This window comes from Protopterus annectens, chromosome 1.part1, assembly GCF_019279795.1.
Source record: "Protopterus annectens isolate FY-2018-M chromosome 1.part1, PAN1.0, whole genome shotgun sequence".
Lineage (NCBI taxonomy): Eukaryota > Metazoa > Chordata > Ceratodontiformes > Protopteridae > Protopterus > Protopterus annectens.
This window is the reverse complement of record NC_056726.1, coordinates 528,686,280-528,713,074: the sequence shown is the minus strand read 5'-3', so window position 1 is coordinate 528,713,074 and position 26,795 is coordinate 528,686,280. Positions and strand designations below refer to the sequence as shown.

General features: G+C 43.8%; 1 protein-coding gene across 2 annotated transcripts in view; it reads left to right on the top strand.

The window, feature by feature from the left end:
• The window catches only part of EP300 (E1A binding protein p300), a 1,713,356-nt gene that overhangs the window by 1,433,443 nt on the left and 253,118 nt on the right, over nt 1-26,795 (top strand). For both annotated transcript variants that reach the window (XM_044076495.1, XM_044076487.1), the window contains exon 21: nt 23,241-23,297. In XM_044076495.1, the coding sequence (XP_043932430.1) occupies nt 23,241-23,297 (57 nt within the window). The remainder of the gene's footprint in view (nt 1-23,240; nt 23,298-26,795) is intronic.

Sequence of the window (26,795 nt, the reverse complement as noted above, 5' to 3'; positions counted from 1 at the left end):
CAGCTTTTCGGAGCGGAGACCTCTGGCTCTGCCTGACAGGGGTGCCTTCAAGGTCATGAGGAGCGTGTTAGAACCTGGTTCAACCCCACAGTCGGCTCCATCTGCCCCTCCCTCCACGGTGCCTCCGGTGATTTCTGCTCACTCCCTCATCCCGGATCGCAGAGAGCCAGCTCCTCAAGTATCCCCAGTGGGGATCTCCTCCTCTTCCGAGGCCTCTCCTGACCCGGTAGGAGAACCTCCTTGGAAGAGGCAGTGCAAGAGGAAGCACATCGACTCCCCTGAGTCTGTCACTTCTGACACCGATTTAGAGGATTCTGAAGGTTCCCCTCATTCCCCCTCTGAAGATGTCTCTTTTGCAGACATCCTTGAGATCTTAAAACAGAGGGGGAATTGGCCTGCCCTCAACCCTTCAGAGGATGAATCGGTGTATCTTGAGGCGTTTGGCTCTCGCCCTTCCACCTCCTGGGTGTCCCCTCCTTTTGACCCCCTTATGCAGGTGGTGGCAAAGAAGACCTGGACCGCTCCTGACTCTGTGGACCCCACCCCCAGGAGACCTTCAAAGTTTATCATTGCCCCCAAGGACAAAGAATTTTTGACCAAAGGTGTCTCTGTGGATGCTATGGTGGTAGCTGCAGCCACCAAGAAGGAGCTTAGCTGATCCTTCAGTGCCTGTCCATCCTCCTAACAAGGAGTCTAGGACTATGGACAGGTACGGGAAGCAGATGTTTTCGTCAGCGACCTTTTCTATGCGCTCGCTGAACTACCTGTGTCATTTCACTCGTCTCCAGAGAGATTTGATCAAGGAAGCGAGTGAAATGTTAAAGGATCCAACAGCTGCGGGTTTTCAGGATAGGATGAACTCTCAGCTGGCTACCCTCAACTCAATAGTTAACTCCTCCATGCGCCTCCTTTCGTATGCGGCGGATGGAGCGAGTTGAGTGGCAGGTACAGGTGTGGCCTTACGTCGGCACGCCTGGATGCGGCTATGTAATTTTGCGGACCCTTTCAAGGCGTCCTTCACTAACTCCCTGTTTGATGGATCATCCCTCTTTGGTCCTCAAGTGAAGGAAACCCTGACTAGGTGCAAGACTGAAGGCAAGACTCTCTCTGCTGTGGGAGTCCGTTTTTCTACCCCTTCTAGGCCTTACCCCAAAGGCCAGAAAGGGGGAAAGATGTGGTTCCGCAAACAATCTCAAGGAGCTTTGCCTGATGCACAGAGTCGGTTCCCCTCTAGAGGCAGAGGGGGGAACAATAATGGCAGACGCCGCCCTAGAGGCAGAGGGGGCCCGCAGAATCAGGGCAGTCGAGAAACCTTCTCCGACAAGCCCTTTCAGAATCCCTGAGGTGTTGCCCGACTGTCCACCTTTGGAGGCAGTCGGGGGAAGAATTATCTCTGTACCCAGAAGCCTGGCAATCCCTAACTCAAGACAAGTGGGTACAGTCTATCCTTTCCGAAGGCTATACAATCCCATTCCTTCACATTCCAAAGCAATCAAAAAAATCCCTTTCAGACGTTCCACCCAGTCAAAGGGAGCAAGCAGCACTAGAAATATCAAAGCTGCTTGCGAAAAGAGGCATTCAACCAGTTCCAGCAGACCAACAAGGGTCCGGAATCTACTCCAAATTCTTTTTGGTTCCAAAGAAAACAGGGGACTGGAGACCCATTTTGGATCTCAGCAACTTGAACAAGTCTGTCAAGAAAACAAAATTTCGGAAGGTCACGCTGCAGTCCATTCTACCCCTTTTGGGGCGGGACAACTGGATGTGCTCTATAGATCTCCAGGATGCGTACTACCACATCAAAATGAGCCGACGCTCCAGGAGATTCCTCCGCTTCAGGCTGGGAACCAGTCACTTCCAATTCAGGGCCCTGCCGTTTGGACTCACTACAGCCCCCTGAGTGTTTACCAAATGCATGGCAGTGGTCGCCTCTCATCTGAGAGGTCAAGGATTCCAAGTGTTTCCGTATTTAGACGACTGGCTCCTTACAGCCCCCACCAAGCATCTTCTGCTTCTTGCCAGAGACTATACCTTTCACACATGTCAAACATTAGGCATTTCAATAAATTGTGAAAAATCTGTCTTGTCGTCTTGTCGCCTTGTCGTGTTATTACCTTCATAGGCACAAATCTAGACAGTCAGCATGTCAGCCAGACTCACAGAGCAGAGAATAACAGACATACACAGACAAGTCTCTCTTGTCTTGCAAAGCAACAAAATCAAAGTCAGACTGGCCCTGAAGGTCTTAGGGATGATGGCGGCTGCTATCCCTCTTCTTCCCTTAGCCAGATTCCACATGAGAATCTTACAATGGATGCTCTTCACACAATGGTCTTACCAACAACTTCCAATGTCCCATTCCATTACGATAACACAATCGTGCAGGAATCATCTTTCTTGGTGGATCACATCCCCCAGCTCTTCCTAGGAAGACCCTTTGTTCCTCCCCCTCCGGTTGCTACACTGACAATGGACGCCTCCCTGATCGGGTGGGGGGGGCATTACCAGGGCAGGACGGTCCAGGGCATATGGCAACCTTTCGAACGCCACTTGCACATAAATGTCCTAGAGATGAGAGCAGTGCTTCTAGTGTTGCAAGCCCTACAAGACTCTCTTCCCAAAGGAACTATGGCAATTCAGACAGACAATATGTCTGTAGTGTGGTACATCAACAAACAAGGCAGAACCAGATCCTACCCCCTATGTCGAGAGGCACTCAGACTGTGGCAATGGGCGATTTCTTCGCAGCGGTTTCTGTTAGCAACGCACATTCCCAGGAAGTCCAATGTGATTGCGGACAAATTGAGCAGAGCTATTCTCATGCCTCAGAGTGGTCTCTGAAGAATTCAGTTTTGGACAAAGTCTTTCGAAAGTGGGGCCGACCTTGCTGTGACCTTTTCGCTACTCCCCAAAACAGCAAGTGCGACGATTATTTCACCCTCTTTCCCTAACCAGGCCATCCCAGCAGAGACGCTCTAGTCCACGATTGGCCCCGGGGACTTCTGTATGCTTTTCCTCCCTTTCCACTGATATCTAAACTAATACAGAAAGCCATCGCTCAGAAAGCTTCCATGATCCTCATTGCCCCTTACTGGCCTCGACAGGTTTGGTTCCCTTTTCTTCACCGTTATCTGTTGGAGCAACCCTGGCATCTGGACCCAGTTCCAGACCTCTTGACCCATCAGTCGGGTCAGTTGCACCGCTCCCTCCCTTCTCTGAACCTCACAGCATGGTTTCTCCAATTCCAACTCTAGCCAGGCTTCCTCTAATATCTCACTCAGTTCGAGATATTTTAATAGCCTCTCATAAATCTTCCACTCGGAAGATTTATCATAGTAAATGGAAACGTTTTTCCTATTGGGCGCATTCAAAGGATATAAATCCTTTCACTGCTTCCATTCAATCAGTTCTAGATTTTCTAGCCGAACTTTTCCACTCAGGCTCGTCTCTTTCTACCATCAAGGTTCAATTGGCAGCTATATCTAACTTTCATGTTGGAATCTCAGAGTCCTCCATTATGTCTCACAAACTCTGCAAAGCCTTTTTAAAGGGAGTTTTTCTCCTCAAACCACCTATCAGGGATCCTCCTCCTCTATGGGATCTCAACTTGGTTCTGACGTCCTTGATTCTCCCCCCTTTGAACCTGCGGCTTCATGCTCAATAAAATTGCTGTCTTGGAAAACACTCTTTTTGGTAGCTATTACTTCAGCCAGAAGAGTCTCTGAAATTCATGCTCTGTGTAGTAGATCCCCTTATCTTGTGTTTCATAAGGATAGGGTGTCCTTACGTACCAACCCGTCCTTTTTGCCTAAGGTAGTTTCACCGGCAAATTTGAATCAAACTATTGATCTTCCTGTGTTCTTTCCTAACTATTCGAACAGATCAGAACAAAAATTACATTGGTTAGACCAGGGGTGTCCAACCTTTTCAGTTGCAAGGGCCGCATTGAGTCAACAGAAATTGTCTGGGGGCCGCATGTAAAATATATCATTGCAAACAGCAAGTGAGGACCAAAAAAAAAAAAAAAAAGTCTCTCACGTAAACTGAAGAGCAAAAGACCACAGGTATATGCATAATATTTGCCCTAAAATTCAATATCTCATTCTAATTATTAAAAAAACAGATAAATCTAACTGACATCTTAGTTTAACATCAAAGTTTATTTGTAAAAAAAAAAAATTAAAAGGGTACGAACATTTCAATTTGTAGCCAAACCCTACTTTAACAGTGCCCCTATCAGTGAGGTAATGTTAGTGAATGTTTGACCATACATCAACAATATGTACAACAGATGTCTTGCATCCAAATAACCATAAAATAATTAGCAGATGCCACTACAGCCATCCAAATAGTCTTAAATGCAATTACCTCCCTGTGTATAACAGAAAACAACCCAGCCATGTACTGATAACTTGATCCATCACCAAGCTGCCCCTCTCTTACTGAGGTAAAGGATGTTGACAGACTGCAAGTCCAAAACATATTGTACAGTTACACAGTTTAAATTAGTGTATATACAACTTCCCTCTTCTGTGGAATGGCACACATGGAAAAATATACACAATTAACTACACAGTGCAAAGTAAACTCAGATTCAACAGAACTAAAAATATCAACGTATATATATATATATATTTGCCTTATCTGTACTTCTTTAACAAAGACTTAAGTGGGTACATACAATGAGCCAATTATCACAGCTAATGTTAAAATATCAGTGCCAGTCAGTATCCACATGCCAACTCTCAATGGAATGTGCCTGCATCTGCTGTGTCTGCATTAAGGGTATACCTTAATCTTGAGTTTGACACCTAATCAAATAAGTTTCAAAACTGGCAAATGCAGCTTAACGGTCATCTTTTATACATCATAATAGTAGAGACACAATTGGCTGCAGGACTACAGAGAAAATCGCAAACAAAGCATTCACAATCTGAGACAGCCAGCAATCCTATGTGCAGAAAAACGTGACTTTATGGATGCGTGTACTAATTTCTCAAGTATCACTGTAAGTCTAATAGCCCACAAGCTTCAAGAAACCTTATACCCCAGGATGTTTGGTACATTCCTAACATTAATCTGGTAACTCCTGACCTAGCGCTTACTGTACAGTCTGGGAGTGTGCAGTTGCATCTCCCCACCTACCACACAGTGTGGGAGAGGGCAGCTGTACCTCCCTGCCTACAGTAGAGTATAGGACAGTAGCTGTACCTCCCAAGATACAGTACAGCGTGAGAGTGCAGCTGCACATCCCAACCCACCGTGCAGCCAAGGAGAATGCCATTGAACGTCCCAACCTACAGACAGTGTGGTTGGAACAGTGATTATATCAACTATCAAACTATAAGAACAAAGACTACAAAAACAGCAATCAATCTAGACTGGAGATTGAATCTAAAACAAAAACAATATTTTTTTGCAACAGGCAAGCCCCCCCCCCCCCCCATACTCCTTGCTAATTACATATACCAACTCTGAGATCACATCAGAGAGAAAGGGAGGACAAATTCCCTGCCCTGCAGCAATGTGATCTCAGACAGCAGGAATGGAGAGTTCACTTTTCTGAACATTCACTCTTACACCCAACCCAAATTAATTTTCTGACTGCTCGCTGTAATGAACGGTAACTTGGAGAGTACAGCTGAACCTAACCTAACACAAAGGCTGGAAGACTGCAGCTGAGCCTACCAACCTACTGTACTGAGTGGGAGAGTTTAACTCAATTTCTCAACCTTCCATACATTGTGGGAGAGATGGCAGCTTGTTCTCCCAACCTACCATCCAGTCTCTGTGAGAACAGTTCAACATCCCAATCCACCCATACAGCATGGGACTGCAGCTGTACCTCGCAACCTGCCATACAGCATGCCTCCTTCACTGTTCAGCCTGGAAGAGTGCAGCTGTATACACCCCCAGCCTTCTGCACTAATTAATCACCGGTGACTTGCTACTGGGTAATCTTTCTAAGTCAGATCACCTCACTTCTCCTTCCTCTGCTAATATGGGCTGCAGTACAGCTTGTACTTGCTGTTCAAGTATTCTGCCATTACCTTTTTCTGAACAGCAATGCTTTTTCAGTACTGAAAGAAATATAATTTAAAAATGAAACACAAAGTAACCATGCATTTTGAAAGAGAGGACTTTAATTGTAACTGCAGTAAATATTTCTGACCATTTTAAATGTAGATTCCAGCTCATCTCACTGCACAAAACAAATAAATTGTACTTAAAAACTGGACACCACAGTGAATGCCTTGCTGTGTCCCCTTGTTTATGAAGCAAGCAACCAAACACTTGACTAGACAGGTGTTTAATAACGCTGCACTCATCTAACGCACATGTTTCATACAGCGATTCATGACTGTAAAAACGGAGCTTCAAATCTAATTTACAGAGACAGAGGTATCCTGAAAAAAAAGTGGTACTTTTATCTACTTATCTTTGCCACATGGCAAAGCCCGACAACTAAAACAATTGCACCTTTATAAAATCTTTTTCTTATCTTGACTTACGTCTTAACAATGAAACTGTTAACTTTCCATTATTTTTCTAAGTAAAGAGGCCAGCATTCTACAAAGATGCATCTACAAAACAACAAAAGGAAGAGTATGTAGAAATAGAAAACATTTGTACTGTAAATCATTTATACAACAAGGTAAGGGGAAAACAACTTCTAAGTGCCAAGACATAAGGTAAATGCAACAAATGTTCACTCAAATATAGCTACAGTACACTATCATTCCCATTCACAACCACCCTCCCCACCTAATCCCCACATCTGCCTATATAACAACAGACAAATATCATTTAATTACTAACAAATATTTAAAACTAAATCATCTTATTTTACAGTGTAACTTACAGTAAATCTTATTTCTCATATGCCTATACTCTGCACTAAGTAACTTTTGATGCTCTTGAGATGTACATATGTTCCCTGAAACTTTCATTCTGCTGTACCTCATAATGACTTATTATGCCATTTCTTCAGCTTATAAAATTAAAAAAATTCCCTTGGTAAAGTAGCAGTCTGGTTTGGGCTTCTTATCAATAGTGCAAGCAAACGAGTTACTGAAGTAAACAAGTTAAAGGTCGGCTGCAACAGCATCCTTCAATATCATCATCATCATAAAAGAGTAGCATATTTATGGTTACTGGTGATCCAGCATTCATTTTTAGAAGCATGTGCTTTGGAAATGGGGAAATTTCAGATTCAGAAACTTTATCATTTCTATATTATTTATGAAAAGGCAAGTTCTTCTGTTTTATATCCATGTCAAGCACTGTTAAAAATTCTTTCCAATATTTGCTCGCAGATAATGTGGAAAAAACTTTCTCGTTCTGTCTTCATAAGACCAATTTTGCCTTTCTAACTGGCAACTGTAGTCATCAAACCAGACTGCTCACCCCACAGCCCTTACACTCGGATTATGGTGTAATAGCAAAACGTTATTGTATGTGTGATTAAAAAAATAAGTAAACAAAACCGGTAGCCCGAACAGCAGCACCGACAGGATCCGATTTTTCAGCCCTCCTTTTAATCTCTTATATAACATCTGTAAATAGTGCTTAACTACTTCTGTGTGTATTTATTAACTAACAATTTTTGTAAACATACCAAGTTTTGATTTTTTATACTGATGGACTGAACCTAAAAATTAAAATGATGCATTTAGAATAGCTTACCTGTTACTGCTGGAGATGTAGTCACTGTGTAAAAATAAATAAATCCTCCTCACTCTCAGCTCTTTCTTCGCCGCGATCTTAATCCTTCCTTCAGCTGTTTACCCGTTACCGCAAAAGTAAAAAACGAACGAACGGTGCTTTGGCGCATGCGCATACCAGCTGACAGACTCTGCCATGAAAAAAAACATGAAAAAAAGTAATGTGGCGCATGCGCAGAACGCCTGAAGGACGCGGACGTGAAAACATGTGGAAAAAAAGTGAAATTTCAATTTAAGGGTCGCGGGCCGCATGGAAGAGCTCTGAGGGCCGCATGCGGCCCGCGGGCCGCGGGTTGGACACTCATGGGTTAGACGTTCGTCGCCAACTTAGGTACTATTTAGACAGGACCAAACAATTTAGGAAGTCTGATCAACTGTTTGTTTCCTATGCAGAAGGCAGAATGGGCCTTCCAGTTTCTAAGGTATCTCTTTCTAGATGGCTTACTTCATTGATTACCTTTGTGTATGAGATCAGACATCAACAGTTGCCAACCAAACCCAGGGCTCATTCAACTAGAGCTTTAGCTACATCTATAGCTTTCCAAGACAAGACTGCCTATTGATTCCATTTGTGCGGCAGCTACTTGGGCTTCTCCCCATACCTTCATTTCTCATTATAAGTTGGACTTAGTCTCTAGAGACCGAGCCAACTTTGGTTCCACTGTACTCAAGAGTCTGTTCCGATAGGCCACCCGGGACAAGGTGCTAGGGACGCGGTCCCATCCAGCAAGAATGAAGGCGAGATAGACAACTTAACATTTAGAAGTTATGTACCTACCATAACGTTCCATGTTAGTTGTCTTCTTCTCGCCGCCTTTCTTGCGTCCCACCCTCCTTCCCCCTTGCCTGGACAGACCTAGAGGAGTTTGTTTTGTGACCTTTACCCTTTCTACCACCTCTGTATATGTATTTATATTTTTATATATATATATATATATATATATATTTCTTCAGTCAGGTTTAGGGCTCCCTTTAGGCAGCCTATAGAGGTGGGTTATCCTTTTTCTTCCATTTTATGGAATTTTCCTAGCTGGGCCTAGCTTACAAACGAGATCTGAGGAGTTACCGCCTAGCATTGTGGGATATAGGGGAGCCTCGAGCCGGTGAAACTAGCTCTCGAGCTTTTAGAGTGGCCGAGTCGGAGCCGAGGTTCGGCTCCGAACCCATCCAGCAAGAAAGAAGGCGGGAAGAAGACAACTAACTTGGAACGTTATGGTAGGTACATAACTTCTAATTTTATACTACTTGCTGTCCAAAAAATGCATTTTGATGCAAAATTTGTTATTCTAGTACCTTTTTAGTGAAGTAGTGAAATATTTAAAATGTCTCCCTCATTTTGGGCCTTTATTCTGCTATTAGTTTTGTTATTGAGCAGAATTCTTCAACAAAGACATTGGGAGTTATAGTATCTGGTGTTCTGCCAGTACTTATTGCCTGAAAGAGAAAACATCCCTGACAAACAGAAGCATCAGCTCTTCTTAATATCCAAGGTGTGCACTGACATCAGTCACTCTGGGCTGCTGATTGATCTCTTTAGTGCTTACCTTGCTCATGTTCATTATCAGTTTTATCCTAACAGGATCATATCACAGTCCTATTAAGGTTAATGGGTGTAATGTAAAATTAATTCATTTTTTCTCCTTGTTTTCCCCAGTCTACAGCAGCTTTTGTGTGTCCCCCACACAGTAAAGGATGATTAAGGAGCCCCTCTGCAGCCATGGGTACTGCAGATGCCTAAAGCTGGCTATGTTAGTTTTCATGGGCAGGATGTTTACCAGCAGGGTTTAACTAAGTCAGGGGCATTACGTCAGTGGCAAAATATTTAATGGAATTGCGAAGTCTGTTACTTGACAAAACTCCATTATTATAGCTAAAGATCTTTGAATTTTGAAGGAGATATAAAGAGTTTTTATTACCCACCTGGTTTATTAAGCATACTGCATTGCTCTACTAGGTGTTGTTGGTTTAACAGACATGTTACAATATATCAAGTTAAGATAACTTGCTACAGTTGGGGGCCCCCTAGGACCAGGGGGACCCAGCAACCGCAGGGTTCGCTGGTGCCTAAAGCCGGCTATGAGGAGGAAAGCTCGCCCTGCATGCAAAAAAATGGGAACTCATTACCCAGGACAAATGGATTTTAAACATAGTTTCCCTAGGATACAGATTCCACTTCCACTCCACTCATTACCAACCCAAGTGGATGGCCAGACCCCCCCCCCCCAAATCACTGGGCAGAGGCCCAAAAACAAGTGCTCTCTCTCCTCAGTGTCACATCTATTCATCCTGTCCCAGCAGAACAAAGGGGACACGGTTTTATTCAAGACTGATGTTCTTTGTGTTTCACTGTTGCAGTCATTACATTTGGGTAATCTGCTTGCAGGTTGCCCTCAGTTGGCCTGGTTAACAAAGTCTTGGGTCCTGCGTCGGTTGCTGTCCCTTCTTCCATGACGTCAGGGGTATAAAACATGCAGCTGACATCATTACATCAGTTTTTCTTGCCGTGCGGTGCCTGAAGCAGTAGCAAGTGCCGGTCAGCCGACTCCTGAAATTTTCGTTTTCGAGCTTCAGAACCGAAGTCTTCAACTTAAAGCTAAGTACCCCATTGAGGAAACTTTTTCTTGCTCCTTACCGATGTCAGTAAAAGTTAATAATCGCATTACTTGTGGAAAGCAAATACTTCATAAAGATTTTCATTCGTACTGTATTCCTTGCCTAGGCCCTGATCACGACGTATTTTGCTGTCGGTTTTGTGCTTTAATTAGTGCACTATCCATCGTCTGTATATTTTTGCCTCTAAATATTTTGGTTCTCAGTTTAATTATCCAGAAATGTCATTGGTTAGCCATCCGACTACCAAGATTCTGAAAAAACGCAAAGATAAAGAGCAGAGATAGGCCGCAGAGGTCCAGAACTGCCGACGATGCTTCTCCTAAGCCAGTCACCAGTACTCAGTGAGGCGCTTTCGCAGCCCCTGATACCCGCTACTTCTGATTCGCAGGCCTCTACTGAGACCCATTCGGAGTCCGGTATGCCATGAGATACTTCAGCTATGGAACCCGCGGATGTCTCTACCTTGGATGGGTCCGGAGCTGCTGTGTAGGCACCGGCTTCTGAGGGTGTATTCAGGCCTACAGACTTGCATATTAAATCAACACCTCCTTCATTACTAAGGCCTAAATCTCGATCCATGTCTAAAAAACCGACGCTCAGGCCCCTATGCCTAAAAAACAAATGATAAAAATGGCTGAAGATCTAATAACTCTAATCAGGGGTAGTGAACCCCCCCCCCCAAATCTAAGAGGCCTAGGGGCTGAGCTTGATTATGAATCTTCTGATCAGGATTCTGTTTCTTCTGACTCTTCTGATGACTTGAATTTTTCCATACCTACTTATGAGGATTCTGATGCAGAGGATTCTATTCCCTCTCCTTCCCCTCCTGAGGATTTTTCTTTTGGGGAAACTTTACATACTTTAAGGGAGCATTTACACTGGGAAAGCCAGAAATTTTCTGATTCAGAAAAGAGGCTTAGGGATTTCCTCCTACCTCAGGATAGGCCTTTGGCTATACCTCCTGTACTAGACATTGTTGATTTGTTCTCTGAATCCAGTTTGGCCCCTGATTCCCTGCCTCCTGCTCCTAGTAAACCTGACAGATACTACAGGGTTCCTGAGTCTCACAAGTTCCTTTTCAAAAATCCTGTTGCAGATCCAGAGACTATTTCTCAGGGGCCCAAGGGCATTAAGGCTTCTACTGCTAAAAATCCTACCCCTTCTGATAGAGACTCCAGGGTGCTGGATAGATGGGGTAAAAAGGTTTATACTTCTGCAACCCTGGCAGTCAGAGCTTTAAACTGCCAATTTCATATGTTAAAATATCAGCAACATATTATTGGACTGCTTAAACAAAATTATGTTGATTCCTGACTGTGTGGAAAATAAAGATTTACGGGACTTAATGCATTCTGCTGAACAAGTTGGAAAACATACTTTGCAATGTGGTTTTGATTCTTTAGAGGCCTCTTGCAGGGCTGCTGTTACTGGGTCTGTGCTTAGAAGACATGCTTGGCTTAAGGAGAAGTCTTTGCCTGATCATGTTAAAGCTAAGTTGTTGGATGCTCCTTTAAATCGGGACCGCCTGTTTGGCAACATGGATGAAGAAGTTCTTAAAAAGATGGAAGCTGAAGCTAAATGTATGCAAACTGTTAAAGATTTTTTACAAGTGCAACCTTCGAGATTTAGTAGGCACTGGCCTACTAAGAATTGGTCCTTTCCAGTCCCTTCCAGGTCCTCTTCAGCCAAACCCAGACACAGCAAAAACCCCAGGTTTCAATCCCAGGGGACTCTCAGAACTAAGCAATGGGGGCCTCCACTTCCAAATCTGGAAATGACACCCCCCTATGGTAAACAGTCTCAATGACTTCCTTTTAAAATTCCCAAGCACTTATCTTTTGACCGCCCCTTTTGGGGGGAAAGATTGCTCTTCATGCAAAGAACTGGGAACTCATAACCCAGGACAAATGGGTTTTAAATATAGTGCCCCAGGGATACAGATTTCATTTCCACACATTGCGAACCCCAAATGGGTGGGCAGAGGCTCAAAAACAAGTACTTTCCTCTTAAGCATGGGGGCTATTCAACTGGTACCAGAAGAGGAAAAGGGACAAGGTTTCTACTCCAGACTTTTTCTGGTACCCAGAGAAGACAAATCATGGCGTCCAATCTTGGACCTGTCTACTCTAAACACCTTTCTGGAGATTCCAAAATTCAAGATGCTGACTCTTCATCAATTGCTTCCTTTGCTAGGCAAAGATGCCTGGTTGGCAGCACTAGATTTAAAAGAAGCATACCTGCACATCCCAATCAGGGAATCTTGCAGAAGATACCTACGCTTCAAAGCAGGCTACACGCAATATCAGTTCTCTGCACTGCCCTTTGGCTTGTCTACTGCGCCCAGAGTATTCACAAAGTGCCTAGCTCCAGTTACTGCATTTTGCAGGCAAAGAAGTATTCAGATATACCCATACCTGGACGATCGTCTAATTCAGGCAGAAAGCCAGGGCATACTTTTGAATCTGGCCTTTGTAAAAAGGGTTCTAACTTGTCTGGGGTACACCATAAACAAAAAGAAATCACAACTGGTACCCTGTCAACAAATTACATTCCTGGGAGCAAGCTTGAATGCAACTGTCCAGATGGCTTACCTCATGCCAGAAAAGCAAATTCATTTGGTAACCTATTTCAAACAGGTGGCCACAAAAACCCTGCTATCTGCAAGACAAATACTGCAAGCCTTGGGGTTCATGGCCTCCTGAATTCTTCTAAGACATATGTAAGACTGCATATGAGGAAACTACAGTGGTATATAAAAAGTCTATGGAGTCAACATTCTCACAGCCTGGAAACAATGATTCCTGTCATACCTTACCTACACCTGGAGTTCCTCTGGTGGCCAGCGGCCTGCCACCAAAACAAGGGACTACCATTCACACTACCCCCTGCTGCCCCAAACTACAGATGCATCAGACTATGCATGGGAGGCTCACCTGGCAGGGAAGAGCATTCAGGGCAAATGGAACCCAAGTCAAATGCACTTACATATCAATCAAAAAGAAATGTTAGCTGTACAGAATGCTCTGACAGCCTTCAAGGACTACATTCTTCCAGGACAACTAATGGTAAAGACGGACAGCATCATGGTTATGTGGTACATAAGCAGGGGGAACACATTCCTACCCCCTCTGCAGACTAGCCATGGCATTGTGGAACACAGCCTTGAGCTACCAAGTGTACCTACAAGCTCAATTCCTGCCAGGAAAATTTAATACACAGGCAGACGGACTAAGCAGAAACCTCATGGACCCACCCGAGTGGAAACTGGAACCAAGGATTTTCAACATGTTGGCAAGCGAATGGAGGAGCCCAGACATAGATCTATTTGCCTCCTCCCAGAACTACCAGTTGGACAAGTTTTGCACAAGGACTCCCCACAAACATGCCTGGAAAGTGGATGCCTTGTCCTTCCGCTGGAAAAAGTCTACGCCTTCCCCCCGTTGCCTCTGCTCTCCAAAGTTCTACTAAAAGTCAAACAGGACAAACCAAGGATGGTCTTGATTGCTCCAGACTGGCCGTGCCAACACTGGTACCCCCTCCTGCGCAGTGTGTCGCAGTTCTCTCCATGGCACCTGCCTCAGACCCCTTCCCTGCTTCTCCAGCAGGAGAACCAAATTCTGCACCCTCAGCTTCCAACATTGAACTTTGCAGCCTGGCTAATCACTTTAATTCACCCTTATCATCCCTTAGCAGACCTGTGATGGATGTCATCTTAGAGGCAAGGAGACTTAGTACTAGAAAGTCTTATGCTGTAAAATGGAAAAGATTCTGTGCCTGGAACCAGTCTCAAGGGATGAGCACAGCAGCGCCCAATTTAACTCAGATTTTGCAGTACTTAACTGAGATGCTTCACAAGGGCCTGTCCTTTTTCCACACCTCAGCCATTTCAGCTCATTATAACACAGAACCTCCCCTCTTCTCTCATCCTCTGCTCAAGCCGTACCTCAGAGGGGCCAAAAACTTGAGACCACCCAGAAGAGCGCCAACCCCTGCCTGGGACCTTAACTTTGTATTGGAAAACTCACTCTGCCTCCTTTCGAGCCAGCTGCTACTGCAGACTTAAAATTTCTTTCTTGGAAAACAGCTTTCCTTTTAGCAGTCACTTCAGCTAGAAGGATATCTGAATTACAGACTCTTATGGCCGTGGAGCCTTTCATCATCATTCATGCGGACATTGTGTCACTCAGGACCAATCCATCCTTCATGCCCAAGGTGGTATCCAGTGTGGCTCTTAATCAGTCCATTCATTTGCCATCCTTCTTTCCCAATCCACAGAACAAAGGGGAACGGATTCTGCATTCCTTGGATGAGCACAGACAACTTAGATTCTACTCGGACAGGACTAAACCTCGAAGAAAATCGGAACAACTGCTGGTAGCATTTGCTGCAGGGCCAGGGGGAAAAGCTATTTCAAAACCATTTCTAAATGGATAAGCCATTGCATTCATTTCTGCTATAAGCACCATGGAAAACCTATTCCCCAGGGGATCAGATCTCAACACCAGGGCTGCATCTATGTCTGCAGCCTTTCTCCGAGGTGTTCCTATAAGGGACATCCTAGAAGCTGCTACTTGGAGTTCTGTACATACTTTCAAAAAGCATTATCATTTGCCAATTTTCTCTAAATCCATAGCTGGCTTTGCCACTGCTGTCTTGCAGGGCTTATTGCTGGCCCTAATGCTATATAAGCTCCTCCTCCCAGCCATAGCTTTGGGAATCTACCCAAATGTAATGACTGCAACAGTGAAACACGAAGAACATAGTACAGTTGTGTGCACTTAACCATAAATGTTCGAGTGTATTCACTGTTGCAGTCCTGGTTACCCTCCCGCCAGTCCCCTAACTGCTTCTGGCTATAACTCTACTTTCCTTTACTATGCTTAAAAGCCTTTTTGGTGTATTTGCTTTTTGTTGGAGGTATACCTTTGTGTTCTTATGTTTATTTGCTCCCCATTGGGGGGGGGGGCACCTGACATCTGGGGCAAGAAAAACTGATGTAATGATGTTGGCTGCATGTTTTATGTTCCCCTGACGACCTGATGTCATGGAAGAAGGGACAGCAACCGACGCAGGACCCAAGACTTTGTTAATCAGGTCGACTGAAGGCAACCTGCAAGCAGATTACCCAAATGTAATGACTGCAACAGTGAATACACTCTTAACATCTTAATTTATGTTAAATGTACATAACTGTACTTTCCTGTTTCCCAGAAAAGAAAACTCCTGGCATCCTATCCTGGATCTGTATATTCTCAACACCTTTCTGGTGGTTCCAAAATTCAAAATGTTAACTCTTCAACAGGTTCTTCCTATGCTAGCCAAGGATGCCTGGCTGGCAGCCTTAGACTTAAAAGAAGCTTACCTGCACATCCCAATAAGGGAATCCTGCAGACAGTTCCTACATTTCACGGTGGCTCCATGTTCAGGAGCAGTTCTCTGCCCTTTCCTTTGGCTTATCTACTGCGCCCAGGGTATTCACAAAGTGCCTAGCTCCAGCCATTGCATTTTGCAGGCACAGAAAGATTCAGATTTGTCTATACTTGGACGATTGCCTGACTCAGACAGAAAGTCAATACTTGCTATTACAACACCTGGCAGTTGTAAAGAGACCTCTAACCTCACTGGGGTGCACCATCAACGAGAAGAAATCACACCTAGTACTCTGCCAACAAATTGTATTCCTGGGTGCAAGCTTGAACACAACTTCCCAGATGACATTCCTCACTCTGAAGAAACAAGTGTATTTGACAACCTACTTCAACCTACTGGCCACAGAAACCCAGCTCTCTGCAAGGAAAATCCTTAAAGCCCTGTGGTTCATGGTCTCTTGCATTCTGTTAATTCCATATGCAAGACTGCATATGAGGAAACTTCAATGGTATCTAAAAAGTCTATGGTGTCAACATTCTCAGGACCTAGAAACAGTGATTCCTATCATTCCTTGTCTAAGGGTAGAGTTCCTTTGGTGGGCAGAGGCCTGCTACCACAACAAGGGACTACCTTTCACTCTACCCCCTGCTGCCCAAATCCTAACAGACGCATCAGAGTATGCATGGGGGGGCTCACATGGCAGGGCAGTGCATTCAGGGCAAATGGAATTCAGGGATGCAACTGCATATCAGTCAAAAAGAAATGTTAGCTGTACAGAATGCTCTGACAGCCTTCAAATACCTTATTCTTCCAGGACAACTATTGGTAAAGACAGACAACACCACAGTGTGGTACATAAACAAGCAGGGGGGAACCCATTCCTACCCATTCTGCAGACTAGCCATGGCTCTGTGGAACACAGCCTTGAACTACCAAGTGATCCTGCAAGCTCAATTCCTGCCAGGCAAACTAAATTCATTGGCAGATGACTTAAGCAGAAATCTCGTAGACCCACACGAATGGAAACTGGAACCCAAAATATTCAAGCTCTTGAGGAACAAATGGGGGACACCAGAGGTAGACCTGTGTGCCTCCCCTCAGAATTACCAATTGAACAAATTCTGCACCAGAACTCCCCACTGTCAAGCTTGGAGAGTGGATGCCCTGTCCTTTACCTGGGAAAGCCTTTCCCCCCTCTGCCTCTCCTCTCAAAGGTTCTACTAAAGATCAAACAGGACAAGCCAAGGGCAATACTGATTGTACCAGACTGGCCACACCAGCACTGGTATCCCCTTTTACGCAGTCTGACAGTGCTACAACCATGGCACCTGCCTTAGACCCCCCCCCCCTGCTGTCCCAGCAGGCGGGTCAGATTCTGCACCTCGGCTTCAAACCCTGAACCTTGCAGTCTGGCTAATTCCCTGAGCTCACCCCTAGCAACCCTCAGTAAGGTGCTGGGTGTCATTCTTGAGGCAAGGTGGCCTAGTACTAGAAGATCCTACTCAGAAAAGTGGAAAAGATACTGTTCCTGGAGCCAGGCTCAGGTGAGAGGCACAACGGTGCCCAGCTTACCCCATATTCAAGATTATTTAACACAAAATGTTCCACAAGGGCCTATCTTTCTCTTCAATTAAGATTCATGCCTCTGCCATTTCAGCATATTATAATACTGAGCCACCCCTCTTCTCTCATCCCCTGCTAAAACAATTCCTTAGAGGGACCAAAAATGTAACCCCGCCCCCGCAGGAGAGCTCCCACTCCGGCCTGGGACCTTAACTTTGTATTGGAAAAATGCACCCCCCCCCCCCCTTTTGAACCGGCTGCTACAGCAGAGCTGAAATTCCTTTCTTGGAAAACAGCCTTACTTCTAGCCATCACTTCAGCAAGAAGAGTGTCCGAACTGCAGGCCCTAATGGCAGTGGGAACCCTTCATTATCTTCCATGTGGACAGGGTTTCCCTCAGGACTAATCCATCCTTTATGCCCAAGGTGGTGTCTAGTGTGGCTCTAAACCAGTCCATTAATTTGCCTACTTTTTTCCCTAATCCTCAAAATAAGGGGGAATTGGATACTGCATTCTCTGGATGTGCACAGACAGCTTAGATTCTATTTGGACAGAACTAAACCTCTCAGAAAATCTGACCAGCTGCTAGTTAGTTTTTTGCCACAGGGGCAGAGGGGAAGGCCATTTCAAAGCAAACCATTTCCAAATGGATAGCCCATTGCATCCATTTCTGCTACAAGCACCATGGAAAACCTACCCCACAGGGGATAAGATCACATTCCACCAGGGCTGCATCTACCTCTACAGCGTTTCTCAGAGGAGTCCCTACCAGGGACATCCTGGAAGCTGCTACCTGGAGCTCTATACATACTTTCACCAAGCATTGCCACCTGCCTATCTTTTCTAAATCTAGAGCTGGATTTGCCACAGCCGTCTTACATGGCCTGATTGCTAGCCCCTATGCTCTTTAACTGCCTCCACCCTTCCTTAGCTTTGGGAATCAACCCAAATGTGATGACTGCAACAGTGAAACACAAAGAACATAATACAGTTGTATACACTTACCATAAATGTAGATGTTCGAGTGTATTCACTGTTGCAGTCCTGGTTACTCTCCCTCCAGCCCCCAGACTTCTCTTGGCTTTACCTTTCCTTCTAGTTTGGCATATATCATGTGTATTTGCTTTTTTTGCTGGGGGGTGTTCCATACCATATTATTGCTTCCTATTATGGGAGCACCTGACATCTGGGGCAAGAAAAACCTCATGTAATGGCGTTGGCTGCATGTTTTATACCCCTGATGACCTGACGTCATGGAAGAAGCGACAGCGTCCGTCGCAGAAATCCGAAGACTCTTGTGTTCAGGCCAGCTGAGGGCTACCTGCAGGCAGATAACCCCAAGTGTGATGACTGCAACAGTGAATACACTCTAACATCTACATTTTTGGTAAGTGTACACAACTGTACTTTTCCTTCTTACAGCTGTCCTGGTTTTGAGGCGAGTACCTAGTCACTTATCCCCTTACTTTCTCTTACAAAATACCCCCCCCCCCAAGGTTAACCTAGTATTTAGAGGTGGGAGCTTTGGGGTTGTTGTGGTTGGGCTGCCGTTCTTCAGGGCATGTACCACCCGGGTGTCTGATATTCATTTCATCACAGATGCTTGTAACTGACAGAGGCAGAAAAGAACTGAAAATGGTGTGGACAGACATCCTGTTATACCAGTAATATGCTGACATTAAAACGGAGAAGGGGTGAAAAGGTGTGGAAGTTGGGGTAGACATTTTGACTGCTGTGGCTAGTGTCTCAAATGATACCCACTGTTACAGAATTTACTGTACTCCAGCATCTGCGGTTATGGTAAGTTCCTACACAACTGTATTTTGATGAATCTTTGTGTCAGAAAATTTTGATTGTATTTCTTCATATTTAGTTTGCACATTGTTCCCCAGAATTTGATGCAGGTGTGTACTGTTCATGAAAGTGTAGTTTGAATGGGAAGTGTCTTTAAAAATCATGTCCTTGTACTGTGAAGAACTACGTAATCCAGCTCATGTCATGTCTTCTTTCCCCACTTGCTTCAGTGCTACAGAAAAAAGCATTCAGGAGAGCGAGTGTTGAACATTTTCAGATTGCTCCTCCTCTGATAATGATACAAGCACATGCGAATATTTAGACGCTTGTGAATGGGTATTGGGTGGTAGAGTAATGTGGTATCTAGGAGGTGCAACAGTGTATATGCAATTATGGTGAGTACAGAAGGCACAGTAAGAGGTTATAGTTGAACCGGTCATTCTTGTAAGGTTTATGATTGAAGGATGAATGCCAGTGAAATGGAAAGGAGAACACAAAGTAGCACTTGGAGGGTTATGCTTTGTAATGCTAGGAATATGAGAAACAAGTATGTCTCAGACATTGCTTTTGAAAGACGAAGGTAGATATAGCTGGAGTGATTAACTTCAGTAGAGATTGGAAAGTGGTGCAGTGATTTAATGTTTTGTAGAAACTACAGAGCGAGTTGGATATAGTTGTGTTGTTGCTGTGTCTTTGAAGTGTTAAGAAATTGCAGGCTTGAATAAGGGGATTCCTTTTAAATGAACAAGGTGGTTCTTGGCAGGTATGGCAACTTTTCCTATTTTTGAAGGAAGGACTTTACTCTTCTGGCTTGGTACCTCCTGATGAAGGCATTGCAGATATGCTAAGCAGAGTGTTTGTGGATCTGAACAAATAGATCCTAAAGGCATTTTTTTTGTTACACCTGTGGAGTGTGCCAAGAGTTAGACCCTTTTGCTTCCCCTCAGAATTAGCAACTTTGGGAATTCTACACAAGTGGTCCACAGAAGGGGGTATTGAAGACAGATGCCTTATGATTCCCATGGACAGTTCTTTTTTTATGCCTTCCCTTCCCCTTATCACCAAGGTATTTCACAAGATCAGGAGGATGGGCTAAGGCTGATCCTAGTAGCCCCCTTTTGGCCCAGGCAGCACCAGTTCTTGCTATTCCTTAGTGTGACCAGAGAAGAACTATGAGTGTTGCCACAGCAGATAATCTTAGTCATTAAAAACAAGTTGTCTACCATGCACCCCTACCTGAACAAAACTGGCACAGTGGGTGGTTTAATACCCATTTCCTCCAAACATTAGTTTCTGAGGATGTCATATCTTAAAGAAGTCCCGAAGGCCTAGCTCCAGGAAATTTTATGCTGGTAAATGAACAGTTTTCTAACTGGTGCTGTAACAGAGGGCTATAGACTGGAAGCATCGTTAAGAATTTTCTTTATAGTTTATCAAGATGCAAGTTAAATTGGAATGCTGAAAAATTGCTTTGATAATATTTAAAAATGTAGAAAATGTTAAGTTATATGGTTTAATTTATCATAAACATGTTTTATTTATGTATTTTTTGTGTGTTTTAAAGACTGTATATGTTTTGCTTTAAAGCTGTATACAATTTCACTGGATCTGAATCTATCCTGGATTTGAAGGATAGAGCCGTCAGTGCGATCCAAGTTTGAATACCGGCCCTGGTACTGGAAGAGATGGGCAGGGTGGGAGAACAGTGAATGAGTTGTAGCCCTCTCACCCCTCCTGGGATGAGGGGAGGGTATTTGATGTTTAGGAAGGTGCGATTTCTCCACTGGAGAGACTGGAAACTATCTCCCAAACGTATTTGAAGGAGACCGGGCTCTTTGCTGACAACATCCTTTGTAGAAGTGATGGATGTCAGTTGAGGGTCAGCCCATTGCATTGGCCTCCTTCCGCTCCAGTAGCTGAGCATTTGCTGGATGAAATGTTAGGGCTTAAGAAGAAACCCTTGAATTGCCCCTGATAGCCCCTTCCAGTTGACTCTGGCATCATAGGTTCACAAGTATGTATTAGGCTAATGGCCCTGGAGCCTTTACAAGCCTAGCCCATAGGATTACCCTGGCATCGTGCCACTTGACCTTAGTTCCCAGTGCCTCTGTCAAGTAGAGCCACTGGAGTGATCCCTGGGGTGAATTTTCTATTTCCCATCCACTCATCAAGATCTCTCTTGAAGAGGGCCCGTGAGGTGCTCTGCTTGACATGTATGGGAAGTCTATTCCATAGCATGGGCAGTCTCTGGGTATTGAACCTGTCCGTCCAGCATGCTCTGTTGATTGTGGTAAAGAGGTTGAGTTCTCTGGAGCATGTGGTGCACAGAGTGATTGGGATTTCTGTAGATGTAGCATTTCTAACAGAGCTGAGTCAGACATGGCTTTTTAAGTCAAGCAGAGACCGCCTCTAAGTAGGCAATATGAGACGGAGCATAGTTAGAGTTTTTTTGAGTCTGTCCATATAGGGCAAATGTTTAAGGCCTAGGATCCTCTTTGTGAGGTACTTTTGTACTGTTTACTCCAGTTGTTGCAGGTGTTTAGTGAGGTACATGCCAAATGGGGCATTGTACTCAATGATTGGCCTAATGAGGGAAGAGTAGAGCGAGACAATGATCTCTTTCTTCCTGGATGAAAAACCCTTAGTAATGAGATATGCCACATAGATGGACATTCTGACCACAGTGGCAATGTGGTGGTCAAAAGAGAGGTTCCTGTCAACCTGTGTTCCCAGATCTCTTACAATGCCTTCTTTGTTCAGTGGCCTACCATTTTTGTGGTAATTCATGGGAACCGGGTTTTTCCCAAAGGGGATGACGGTACATTTTTTGGCATTGAGCCCAAGGCCATGGTTCCAACACCAGTCGTTGGTCACAGTGAGGCCTTTCTGTAGGATGTCAGCATCACTTGGGGAGTTAATAATAGCTCCCAACTTGCAATCATCTACGAACTTTGTCAGCCAGAGTCCCCTCGTGTTGGCCTGGACTTCAGAGAAGTAGATACTAAACAGGATAGGACCCAGGACCGAACCCTGTGGGACTCCACTCGTGATTGGTCGGCATTCTGACTTGGAGTCAGCTACTTTCACACTGGATTCTACCTGTGAGCCAGTTTGCAACCCACCTAGTGATATAGGGGTTGATGCTTAGCTTAGTGAGTTTTTCTATGATTCCTGAGTGGGGAATGGTATCAAAGTCTTGGGCCAGATCAAGGTAGGCTTGTATGAACCAACTTGCTTTCATCCACAGCTCTGGTGACTGACTCAAAGAAGTTGACCAAGCTGAGCAGGCATATGATATACCCTTCACAAAACCAGACTGTGTGGGATCCAGAGTTTGGAGATTCCCTATATCCTTGTTTATTAGGTCTATGGTGTTGCGTTCCATAGCTTTGCATATCAGACTCGTCAGGCTAATGGGGCGATAGTTCCCAGGGTCTGTAGCCGCTCCTGCTTTGGGGAGAGGGATGACTGTAGCAGTGTGCCATTCGGTAGGAACAAAGCCTGAGGTGAGGCTGTGGTTGAACAGGGCACACAGGTGAGGTGCCAGTTCACTCTGTAATTCATGTAGAACACAGCCAGGGATATTGTCAGGTCCCATAGAAGCTGTATTCTTGGCCTTGGACAGTGCTGTTTTAACCTGTGCGGCAGTAATACTGGGTGCTTGGCAAGCTACTGGTTTTGTGACTGGTCCTTTGGGGGGGGGGGTAAAGTTGGCACTGAATCTGTCGTCCAGTATATTGGCAATATCTGTTGGGTTGGTATAGGAGGTAGCATTGTGCAGTAGTTCAGAGCATAATCAGCCCTGCCAAGTCTCAAACCCAGGAACCTGTACACTGTAATCAGAGCAATGATAGAGAATGAGCAGGCTGATTAGCCAGAAGATGGATAATGATTGTCTAGCAGTGGAGGGGCAAAGAGCGTCAAATTTGCATATGGTTTGACTGAGCTTTAATGGTGTTCAGTTGCTGTCTTTTAGCTAAGCCTGTTTATTGGTTTAAGTAAGCACTTCCTTCACATTTGCATCAGCTTCTTCCAGTGGTATATGTACTAACAAGTGTAAAGGTGTTGAATTCATGTGTTAAGTAGCATGTACATTGTCATTTTATTCTATCATTGTTTTTTGGTTTACATTGCAAGTATTTCTAATTATGATTTTTGACTTCCCTATGTCTGAAGGACAATAAATAAGGAGCAGTTTTCGAAACAGAAAAATGATACACTGGACCCTGAACTGTAAGTAATAACTAAGCAAGGTAAAGCTTAGTAGTTTTTAAGTAGCTAAAATTAGTAATGTTTTTGTTTTCTTGAAAATTGGTACTAAATTGGTTGTTGCGCCATATTTTATTTATGTACATTTTAAGATTATAATCTTTGAAACCTAGCAATGTCATTTACTATATTGTAGTGCCTCAGCAGAGTTGGTCTGATCTTGAAAGAAAATCACTAATGCATGTAAACAAATGGGTTTCATAGGGTAAGTACTAGGCTGCCTGCCCTTATGGACCATTTTAAGCCTATCCACTTTACTTTTCAGAGCGAGAACCAAACCTTGTACTCCCAATTTATGAGATAAACAGCTTAGACTTTGCACCATCTGTAAACAGAGATGCTGCTTATATGCATGTTAAAGGCTGCATTTCAGAACTACAAAGATACAAGCGTAATGGACTACTGACCTTAAGTGTCCTAATTTACCAATTTACCTAGAAGGTGGGATGCATATCCAGATATTCCACTTGCTTATCTTTTTCATGGTTGTGTTATGGTAGCAAAATCACAGAGATCACACAGTCAAGTTTAGCACTAGAAAAATTTCTTCATCTAAGAAATTAATAGTGCATAGAGAGTTTGGGTTGAATGCCAGTGTTTTGTTTTATATTTTTCTAGTTATTTTGTGATATAATAGCATTATAACTCGACTTTTGATGCATTAGTTACTATTTCAGTGCTGTTTTCATTTTCTTATGTCTGTTGTAGTTATTTTTTATTATTTTTTTTATTTTATTTATCATTTGTTGACCGGGAAAGTCCGACTAGGTTCCACAGAGCCTGTTTTCAGTAGAGGCCCGGGGAGAAATGCTCCAGATGCATGTCTTTGGAATGTGGGAGGAAACCGGAGTACCCGGAGGAAACCCACGCGAACGCAGGGAGAACATGCAAACTCCACACAGAAGGCACCCCAGCCAAGAATCAAACCGGTGAACCTCTTGCTGTGAGGTGACAACATTAACCGCTGTACCACTGCGCCACCCATATTTTGTGATATATGTGTGTTTAGCTAACTTCTAGTGCATAAAACTTGTTAATATTTAAATACGGTTTAAATACCGAATTACATTAGTGTCATTGAGTATAACACTGAACCATTTTGCAGAGTCTGTGACATGAAAGGCTTGTCTTCACAGTAATTAAAATATATGGTGCTTGAAATGAATTCTGTATTTAATTATTGTAATTGAGCTCATGTATTTCATCTAGTAAACCCTTGGAAAGGATGGCATGTTTGGCCCATGCTTGTAACACCACATTGGTTCTCATAATGCCCAAGTTAATCATAAGGCTCACCACTCTAGTAATATTCTTTACCAGAGATTTGCCAGAAGGCTAGGCATCTGACTTTCAGACCAAGCTCTAGAGTTTTCTTCAGTGAATGTTGAACTGATCTTCTGTATGTAGAGGGCTAAGCTAACACAATAAGTTAAGATAATTTTACAGTGTGAAGCATTTGGTTAGTTCACCTCTTTGTGGGAGCTTTCAGTCATTTTTTCAGAGCAACAGATAGTAAATACCCATTTTGATATCTTTCTTATAAATGGTCTGAAGAAGTCTGTTTCTTAGATGAAAGCATTGATGATTTTATTGGAATGGCAGTAAATATGATATTGGTGTGTTTGCTTTGATTGTGACTGATTTTTCTGGATTTGACTATTAATTAGATTGTTATTGTCTGCCTTCCCGATTAGCGGACCGGAGTTCTGCTGTGGCGACCCCTAACCGGGAAAAAGCCGAAAGACACAAACACTGTCTGCCTTCCTGAGACGCATGAGAGCCTCAGAAAGATTCTCCTAACAAATGTTCATAAATAGTGCAGATTCTATCCAGGGTCTTCACTCGCAGTTTTTGTTTTGTTTGAAGGAAGACCACATCATCTGTTAGTTTCAAAATTGTAATGTCTTTCAGTAGAAGACCTTTCCAAGTAGGACCAGGAATTTAAAGGCATTCCTAAACTAAAAGCCTTAGTGCAGGTAGGCCATTCAGTAGATGAGTTAAGAAGAAAGTGGCACAACCCCATAAGTTACAAGTTCGAGACCACAGGCAAAGAGCATTAAGCCTTAAGGCCTTTTTTTTGCTAGTCCTGGGGAAGAACAGCTTTCTACTCCCAAACCCAGTGAGATTCTAGGAAGGACTCCACTACTGATTTGACTCCTTTGGATGGAGACAGTGTAGTCTTAACGTTAGGTGCTATAAGGCTTCACTGGAATCTGTGTTGATGTCTGAGCAAGTTGCTGACTTGCAAGCCCTTTTCCCTGAGGAGATCCATAAATTCTCGGTCCCCAGAAAGCTAAGAATTGATGTTCATTATATTGATCACTGCTGCCGTTCTCAGCTATCTGAGTTGTATCCTGCCAGGAATAAAACAGTTGGCCAGCTTCCAAAACTTCAACGTAACTTCCACATGCCCAGTCTCAGTTATCTTGAACTGAGATGACTTCAGAGCTTTCTCACCGCTGAAGAATATTCTCCTCTGAGGCTGTTGAGGGGTCAACTTGTGCTGTCTATTTGCTGGGCAGATAAATTCCCTTTGGGAGGGGGGGGTCTTCCATTTTAAAAATTGCTTGTTTAGTAGCACTTTATTCTTCAGGAACATTATTTTAAATCGAAGTTTGTGTTTATTCTTCAGGAACGTTATTTGAAGTCCAAGTTTGTGTTTTAACAGACTGTCACAAGATACTGTTGTACTTTTAAACAACATTGCTGTTTTCATGTCAGTTTAAAGTATTTGAAAAACATTTTTTTCTGTGGATAAAGTGTTTGTTTTACTCTTGAGACTGACAAAGTGGCTCAAAAGTGCTTTTTGCGCTCTTTTTTATGTGAAAAAGTAACCTTTAAAGACTTCAATTTTTTACCAACTTTTGCTGCTTGTTTTCCTTGGGAAATAAGCTCCATTATCAGTTTGACCATGAAACAAACAGTTGGTTCTACTGTTGGTCTTTCATCTAGGCACAAAAAGAAAAAGTTAAGCAAATAGCCTTTGCCACTGCAACAGGCTAGCAGTTTGGCTCTGCCACAGGTGGGTGACTTTGATGTGACCATTTGCTCTACCTCCAACCACTCATCTTTTATACCAGCCAGATCCCTCTGGTGTAGCACCTACAGCCACTGTAGACTGGTGTTAGCCATGTCCTCTTTGGCTGTTAGTGTGTAAGGGAGAGGCACTGTCGGGGTTGCCAGATAGGGACAAAAAAAAGGTCTTTCATATTAAGTGAAGACCCAAAAAAAAAGTCTTTAATGCGTTCCACATTAAACACAAGTAGCTCTGCTTTGCGATTTTTTTGCTCATATACCAGCATACAGGCCAATAAAAAAAAAAAAAAAAAAAAAAGTGCAGGTTATTTCGCCGGGATTTTATCCGGCAGAGCATGACCAGGGCAGTTCCGCTCAAATAGGGACGTCTGACAGTACATGTATCTTCTCCTCCTTAAATTTCCTTTGGCAGGAGTAATTTACTGG